This window comes from Polyodon spathula, chromosome 58 (assembly GCF_017654505.1).
Source record: "Polyodon spathula isolate WHYD16114869_AA chromosome 58, ASM1765450v1, whole genome shotgun sequence".
Classification (NCBI taxonomy): Eukaryota; Metazoa; Chordata; class Actinopteri; order Acipenseriformes; family Polyodontidae; genus Polyodon; species Polyodon spathula.
The window spans coordinates 727,038-734,753 of record NC_054591.1 but is presented as its reverse complement, the minus strand read 5'-3'; the positions used below and the strand labels follow the sequence as shown (position 1 = coordinate 734,753).

Sequence of the window (7,716 nt, the reverse complement as noted above, 5' to 3'; positions counted from 1 at the left end):
AACCCTCTGGTACAGAAAAGGTCGCACATGATGCTGCTGCTGTGCATCACAAGCTATTGCTCAAATCCCTCAAACCTTTGGACTGGATCATTGTGGTTTGTAGAACTTTGCTTCTTGTGTGGGATTCTTTTTCAAAGAATTGCAACATTCCCTACATGCTGCTGCTTATCCTTTCCCTGTTTTGAATCTTTTTTTGTACAGAAACAATCCTTGGACCAGGCAGGGCAGCTGGACAGTACTTGCTTTAGGAAGGAGCTGTGGAATGTTGAGGGGATGTGATGATGGAATTCCATAAATCTTCTTTTGTTTGTATACATGTCTTCCTTCTGCAGTCAGATTTGTTTAAAACAATGTAGCGTTAACTGTAAATATCCAACATAGCTATCTCCCTTTAATTTAAGCATCCTAATTCCACATCAAATCGGATATCTAAATAGTGTAGAATTACATCTAGTACATGATCTATGCTCACGCTTCAATTTGCAGAAGCAATTGTGGGCCATCGTGGTTAATCTTCTGTCTCAAATTTCTGTGTCAAGGAACAACGGATCCATTGCATACATAATTTAATTTCCTACCCTCAATTTACTTTTTGAAAATTGATTAGTACAGTATTGGGTTGCTGTACCCATTCACTGGCATCCACAGTCACTTCAGTAAGTTCTTTGTATTGCATTTTGTGGTACTAATAAAGCAACATGAAGCCATTTAAGAAGTTCTTGGCTCAAAGACACACATTAGTTTGTCCCCTTCACAATATTAATGTGCTAGTTTTAAGGTCCCGGGTGTTGCCTTGTTTGAAAGTTCTCTTATAACAAACTGCCTGATATTGTTTTTGTGCACTATGTTTTATGATCTGATCTGCTGCCTAATTGAAATTAGATTTGCTGCTGCTATTGTGAATTTAGATGTGTTGCATCTTGCAGATAGAAAGGAAGAGGGAGGGTCATACAGGAGATCTACTATAAAGAGGGCTCAAACATTGAGGCATCCAGAACATGACATACACCAGAAGAGCAGTGCAGTGTTAAAATGCATTCAATTAAAAAAAGGGAAAAAGGCTTTATGCTTGTTGAGAACAAAGGAATGGCTGAGATAGAGAGCATTCAGGAAATCTCATTCTTTCTCTGAACAAGGGGGGGGTCGAATGGAATCTTTTGTAACCAGAGTCGTACTGATCATACAATACTGTACACGCCGTGCTTTCATTAGTTCTCTTCTGTACAATAAAGAAACCAGAGCTTTCCACCAAACAAGGCTACAGTATCCACTGCCCACGGCTCTCAGGGTGCCTCTGTCTAAAGCTAGCACAGTATCCCCTCACTCGGCTTGAGTTTTGCAGCTGATGCCTCCTGTACAGAGTCTCCTCCAAGGAGGTTTCAAGTTGTTTACAGTAATGGGAGTTTCTGATGGTTCCAGTACAGCTGAGGTGGATGGGAGTGAATGTCACCGCTGGTTTGGAATGCTACTGAGCCTCTTTGGTGACTTGTTTTGCCGTTGGGCACAGTGCCGGGGTGCGGCCATGCTGCACTAGAGATAACAAAAAGGGCAGCCTCATGCCAAGCAGTGTGCCCAGAAGCAGCCTTCAATAATGCATGGCTTGGCATTATCCTGACAGATCCAAGGCTGAATTATTGATGGGTAGGAAGGGAGCAGGTCGTCCAGAAGCAGTTCAGGGCTCAAGGTGAACACACTTGTGGCTTCAGAGACGGATGCTTTTTGCTCTAGTCCACAATGTACACATTATTTCTGAAGGGGAATGTAAAGTGTTGTTTCATGACTGGTAAAAATTATCATAATTCAAATGACAGCGTTTCTAGCCTGAATTGAACCCATGTATAACTTGTTTATGCATACTGTGCACATTTATGGCCACTCTTACCATAAAGACATTGTCCTACATCTGTCTAATACCTCCAGTTATCCCAGTAACTTGAGTACATTTTAACAAGATAATCCGAAGCATCAGATACATGTGCATGTTTCTAAATGGGTCAGGATTAGTGTACAAAAAAATGAAAACACATGGATGTGTTGGTGGCAGCTAACGCTAGTTTGTCTCATTGCATTTCTTTGTGGGGGATATGTAGGTTACCTTCAGATATTCATGTTTCTTTTCTCCTCAGATTGTCTGGGGTCCGCAGTCTTTTCACCAGTCAAGTCGGATATAGTGGGTAACATTAACGTAAGTGATCCTTATTTCTTAAATCATAGTATTTATCTACCAACTATTTCAGAATAAAATGATGATTGGTGTTTTATTTGTTTATTCGATTATTTCATCTTGCAGAAAATCAAAGCTGTTTACGACACGAACCCCACTAAGTTTAAAACTCTACAGCAGATCCTGGAGGCAGAGAAGGAGATGCACGGAACTCAGTGGCCCAAAGTCGGAGCTACGTTAGCATTAATGTGGCTGAAAAGGTAAGATATGGGTTTAAAGGAGGAGCAAATCCATTGCAAAACGCTGAACATTGCATGGTTTCACGTCGTACACGAGCAGATGTGACCATGTAAGCAAGAGTTTATTCTATGTCCTCAACATGAACATTAAAGAGACTGATTGCAGATCTGTTTGTTTTCTGTTGGTCAGGGGTCTAAAGTTTATCCAGGTCCTGCTGCAGAGCATCGCGGACGGGGAGAGGGACGAGGCCAACCCCAATCTCATCCGGGTCAATGCCACTAAAGCCTACGAATTGGCACTGAAGAAGTACCACGGCTGGCTGGTGCAAAAGATCTTCCACGTAAGTAAAGCCACGGCCAGATAGGACCTCATTTCAAAATTAATTCCTTTTCCCCAGGAACAAGTTGTACACACACACACACACACACACACACACACACATACACATATATAACATTTCCATTTCAGAGAACCATTTTCCTATTGGGATAAAATGGCATTTCTTCATGATGACCTACTAGGTCTGTTTCCCAAATTTGGTTAAAAAAAAAACAAAAAAAAAAACTTTATACTGATATTTGTTACAAGAAGTCTAGGAACAGCACTGTCACTGTAGATCATAGTGACCTTCTTCATGTTACTGATAACTGTAATGTGCCTCACCCTGTCTGTCGCGTCTCCTATTGCAGGCAGCTCTCTATGCTGCCCCCTACAAGTCTGATTTCCTGAAGGCGCTGTCCAAGGGGCGGGAAGTCAAGGAAGAGGATTGTCTGGAGAAGATCCGCCAGTTTCTCATCAACTTCACGCCCACCATCGATGCGATCTATGTGATGTACACCAAAATGAACGCTGAGCTGGACTACAAAGCCTGACCTCTGGTCTCCCACCAGGACACTTGGATCCCCTTTTTATCTTCATACTGCCTTTGTCTCAAGAGCAATTACGTTATGTCATTAACTCCTAGACTTTTCCCTGTCGCCTCCCAAAGCTCCCTCTTGTGAATGTAAAGGAGATTAGCTGACATCACAGAACGCTGTGTTTCCACCACCAGTGACAGGAATCTAAGGGTCGTCCTGGAGCTGCTGTGGTGTCAGTTTCTGAAGGTCTCAGACTGGTTTCTTGCATTAGAAAGAAGAAAACAAATGCATCATGCCTATAGGCAGCTCTAGCTTCAAGTTTATGCAGTGTTGTATGCCTTACTTAATTGAAAGTGTCATCTACTTAAAATAACAAAACCCCCAAAAAAATCCTCTGGATCCAGGAGACCCTATGTGCATATTTGGGCGCTTTTTCAGTTATAAAAGCATTGCTTTTATGTATACTTGGTCAATTTGCATTAACTAGAAATTGGACTAACCTAACTTTAAAATTGTTCCAGCTTGTTTGTATGTAAACATCGAACCAGCAGTCTACCTCCAGATTGCACATGCAAAGTGCTGCGGGAGGATCTTCGTCAGATCGTCTGATGCCTTTATAATCATAATGACAGCTGCTGACGTCTCTTTGCTATTGTGCAAACAGTACAATGAATACCAAGAGGAAAAGTGTTGAAATATATCAATTAAAAAGTCTCATAGCAGGGATAAAAGAGCTCCCGTTGCATATTAGCCTGAGCACTTGCAGGTTTACAATACATTACGCATAATTAGATAAGTTTGGGATGACGTTCTGTGATTCCTGCTAAGGGTTTAATGATGCAAATGGCAAGAGACTGCTGCTGTTCATAGTATTAATACTGGACCCTTTCTTTATTTCTTAGTGCAAATCCATCATTAACAGCATGTTATTCATAAAGGAAGGAACACATTGGCCTGAACGTGGTACTCTGGATGATTGCAGGAAAGTTGCCTGCATGTCTTCTAACTCATAGTAAATCCTGCAATGGCTCAAGCTGCTATGCAATCAGAGTGTTGTTTCCTACCTAAATGAAGGTGGCAGGTGACCGGGAAGCTCCAAGCACTGATAAAATAAAGACTGCTGTATTAAGTGGCCTTGAGTTAGGATGTATAGAATTGATAACTCGCAGTGTGCAGATTTCTTTTTTTGTGTGTATGGGATTGGCTGGTAATAGATGGACACAAGGAGGTCATGCAATATACCAGAGGCTGAACCAGGAGCATCAGCCTTCTAGCCTGGGGTGTCAACCTCTTCGGAGCTTTATTTTAACACTGGACTGCTGCTTGAAACACTGGATGGTTGTTTTAATTGAAGAACTCTGCTCAATGGCCTGCAGGGATGCACTTTCAGGGAAGGCTGTGTAGATCTGTGTGCGATTTTCAAGCAGACACCTTTCCAGGAACGTTTGCCTTCATTCTCTCAAGAGTTTATTTTCAGAAATGTATGTTACTGTTAGAGAAGTACTGGTTGTTTTTTTAATTTATTATTATTATTATAAAAAATAATTTGTGTCAGTTCAAGTTCCACATGCAGGGTTCTTTAAGAAGCCTGCAATGCTCAAGCCACAGTGCTTGCATTAACACACAAGTGCCTTTTTGTCAAGAGCTAGGGTTAGGTTGATATCGATACAGTAGAGATTTAAATGTATTGCTGTGCTCTGTTTTATCTTTTGTTTTTAAATTACAAAAAGCACAGATATTAGAACATCTAGGTTGGTAGCATAAGCAAGAGCGTGATGCTGACAACTTTTATCATGGCTGAGCTGAGCAAGGCACATTTTAATTGTGCTGGGAAACGTATATATAAATGAGTCGCTTTTCAGACCTTGGGATCAGTTCAGTGGGTCTCAGCCGCTGTGAATGCCACCATCGTTTAAATCAATCAAATCATGGTGGTATTTCGTTTCTTTTTTTTTTTTCTCCATATTTCTAATGAAAGATGCTTTTCTAAGAGTCCTATTAAAAATCCCTCTAATGGAAGTGCAACTTTCATTAATAACATAAAAAGCCTGCCAGCTCCTCAGAGCTATGCTTACTTGAAATCAAGGAGGAGGTTGTTGTTTGCTGCCTTTCTGCAGTATGAGACTGGAGTGGAATATTGTCTTGTCAGGTCTTACAGGAGGGGAGTAAAGCCCTCTGGTGTAAAGTGTCACAGGGAAAACTTTTCTTAATATTAGCAGAACCTTAATAAAATGTTTCATGTTGTTGATGTTATACATGTGATAGATTGCTCTGCACGCTTATGTTTTGTTCGCCCTTGTTGATGTGAACACCTTGTGTACTTTTCTTTCTGTGTGATGGCGCAGACCATCTTATTGTGAAATCCATTTCCTGGTGCCAGATATTCAAAGAATTAGCGATTTTTTTAAATGTATTTATTTGCAAGACTGTGCAATTCAACAGAGTTGCAGGGAAATACACGTACTCAGGCTACACCCAACTGATGCAGGTGTATTCGCATATGAGGTGAAGCAGTGGCTCAGAAGGGTTCAAAAGCATAGAAAGGGCAGCTTTACTGAAGAGAAGCTTCTAATTACACCTGGCAATGCTTTAGAAAATGAAAAGGGGACAGAGGGGAGGGGAATCCAAGGGGGAGAAAAATAAGATTTGGCAAGCAAATGCGGATAAAGTAAATGCTGTTTCAACTGTTCCGTGGGACAGAGATGATATTAAAAAAACAAGATTAGGCCATGACATTACTGGGAGCGCTCTGACAAAATGTTTTCTTTTATTGTTTTTATTTTCTCTTAAACTGTATCTGAGACTGAAGCTAAACTTATCTGGGACATCAGCATCCTCTGCTGGAGCTTCAGGTATATTAGAAGGAATGTGTAGACACTTTTTTTTTTTTTTAATGCATTTTAATAATGTAAGCAATACATTTTTTTATATATATATATATTTAGCAACAGTATCTAATTCATGTTGATTTTTTTTGGTTTGTTTTTCCAGTTATCACACTGCTCTTAAAACTAGAAAGCTAATTTTAACTAAAGCTTTGTCAGCTCTAAGCTCCCTCTTGTGGTCAACATTGGTACTGTAGCGTTTCTATTTCATTTGTTATATTGCATGCATGAAAACAATAGGTTTGCCATACATTGCGACAGTGTACTGTGCAATATTATATCCGATCTCTGCTGGAGTGGTTAGGCAAATCGGGAGAGCGCTATACACAGTGACTAACCCGGGTCCATGTAGTTCCCTCATTAAAGTCCCGTACACAAAGGCAGCAGAAGAGACAGAGGCGAGAGAGAAATTAAATGAGAAGTCGGTCCGTGCACACTCCGGCTAATCGTTTTTGCATTCTAAATCGGAAAACCAGAAAACCACTCGGTTTTTCATAAAAACAAAAATCAACTAGTTTTTCATTGTCCAGTTTCTGAGTTTAAAATACAAAAACTGATTCAGGGTTGTTTTCCCATATTTCATAATTGCATTTTGTAACGGAAGTATTCAAAATGAAATCATCTGTGATACAAAAATAAATAACAGACCATTAAAAAGAAGGTACTGAGGCGTGATCACCTCGTATCGAGTGTGTCCAGGTGTTATGATGTTTTCTGCATCAATACATTGATATCTGTATCTATGGATGCAGCCCCCAAGTGACAGACTGGGTACCCGTGAAAGTGGAGCTCCAAACATACGCGAGCGCCTGGACAAATGGGTTCTGATCATCATTTTAGTATTATTATAATGCACTGTACCTGAGTGATAAGGATGAATATTATATTAACGCTTCGTAGCCCTACGGCTGTATTGTAATACAGTACTTTGTAACAACTGATAGATTAATAAATAATGTTGGTAAACATTTCCAAGACAACAAGCACAGGTGCGTAATTATTGCATCGTCATAACATCGGGACACAGAGAGCTGCCCGTGTCTGCTTTTTTTAATGGTCTTGAAGGAGCGAAGTAATTTTTAAGATATTAAGTGTTGTGGAGTTTTCCTGCTGCAGTGAGGGGATCTTTTGTAACAATATGGTGAAGGGTTGGAGTGAATTGTGTTTACAGTTGCGCACTGTACAGCAGCTCCTTTTGTAAGAGCTGCAAACCGCAGGGAGAGATGAAATGTTAGCATCTTGCAGAGCATGCCATAGGATCACTAAAGTGTCAATTATTTATTTTTGTATTACAGATTATTCAATTTCGAATATTTTGTTGCAAAAACCAATGGGAAAACAAGTTTTTATATTTTAAACTCAAACTGGAAAACAAAAAAAAAGTCGTTTTGTGTTCCGATTTCAGATTCTGAATGCAAAACCGATTGGCCGGAATGTACAGGGACCGAAGTCAATACTTCACTCTAAAACTCAGTATAGGTGTGGCAATCAACTAGCAGGAAAAAACAGGAAAAACCGCTAATCTTGTCCTCCCCAAAAACAACCAATATTACAGTCAGTTTCAGGACCT

At 40.2% G+C, this 7,716-nt stretch overlaps 1 protein-coding gene across 1 annotated transcript; it reads left to right on the top strand.

The window, feature by feature from the left end:
• The first annotated feature begins 2,041 nt into the window (after positions 1-2,041).
• Positions 2,042-5,507, top strand: LOC121307740 (glycolipid transfer protein-like). The gene is made up of 4 exons (XM_041240005.1): positions 2,042-2,185; positions 2,291-2,424; positions 2,594-2,744; positions 3,094-5,507. The coding sequence occupies exons 1-4, from the start codon at positions 2,108-2,110 to the stop codon at positions 3,274-3,276; spliced, it is 546 nt and encodes a 181-aa protein (XP_041095939.1). The 5' UTR covers positions 2,042-2,107; the 3' UTR covers positions 3,277-5,507.
• Positions 5,508-7,716: the final 2,209 nt, after the last annotated feature.

What these genes read in the sequence shown, in the direction of transcription:
- LOC121307740 (XM_041240005.1), top strand. Translation starts at nt 2,108, where the DNA reads ATGTTTCTTTTCTCCTCAGATTGTCTGGGGTCCGCAGTCTTTTCACCA. An exon ending in GCATTAATGTGGCTGAAAAG is followed by an intron (nt 2,425 to 2,593) that starts GTAAGATATGGG and finishes TCTGTTGGTCAG; the next exon opens with GGGTCTAAAGTTTATCCAGG. An exon ending in TGGTGCAAAAGATCTTCCAC is followed by an intron (nt 2,745 to 3,093) that starts GTAAGTAAAGCC and finishes CTCCTATTGCAG; the next exon opens with GCAGCTCTCTATGCTGCCCC.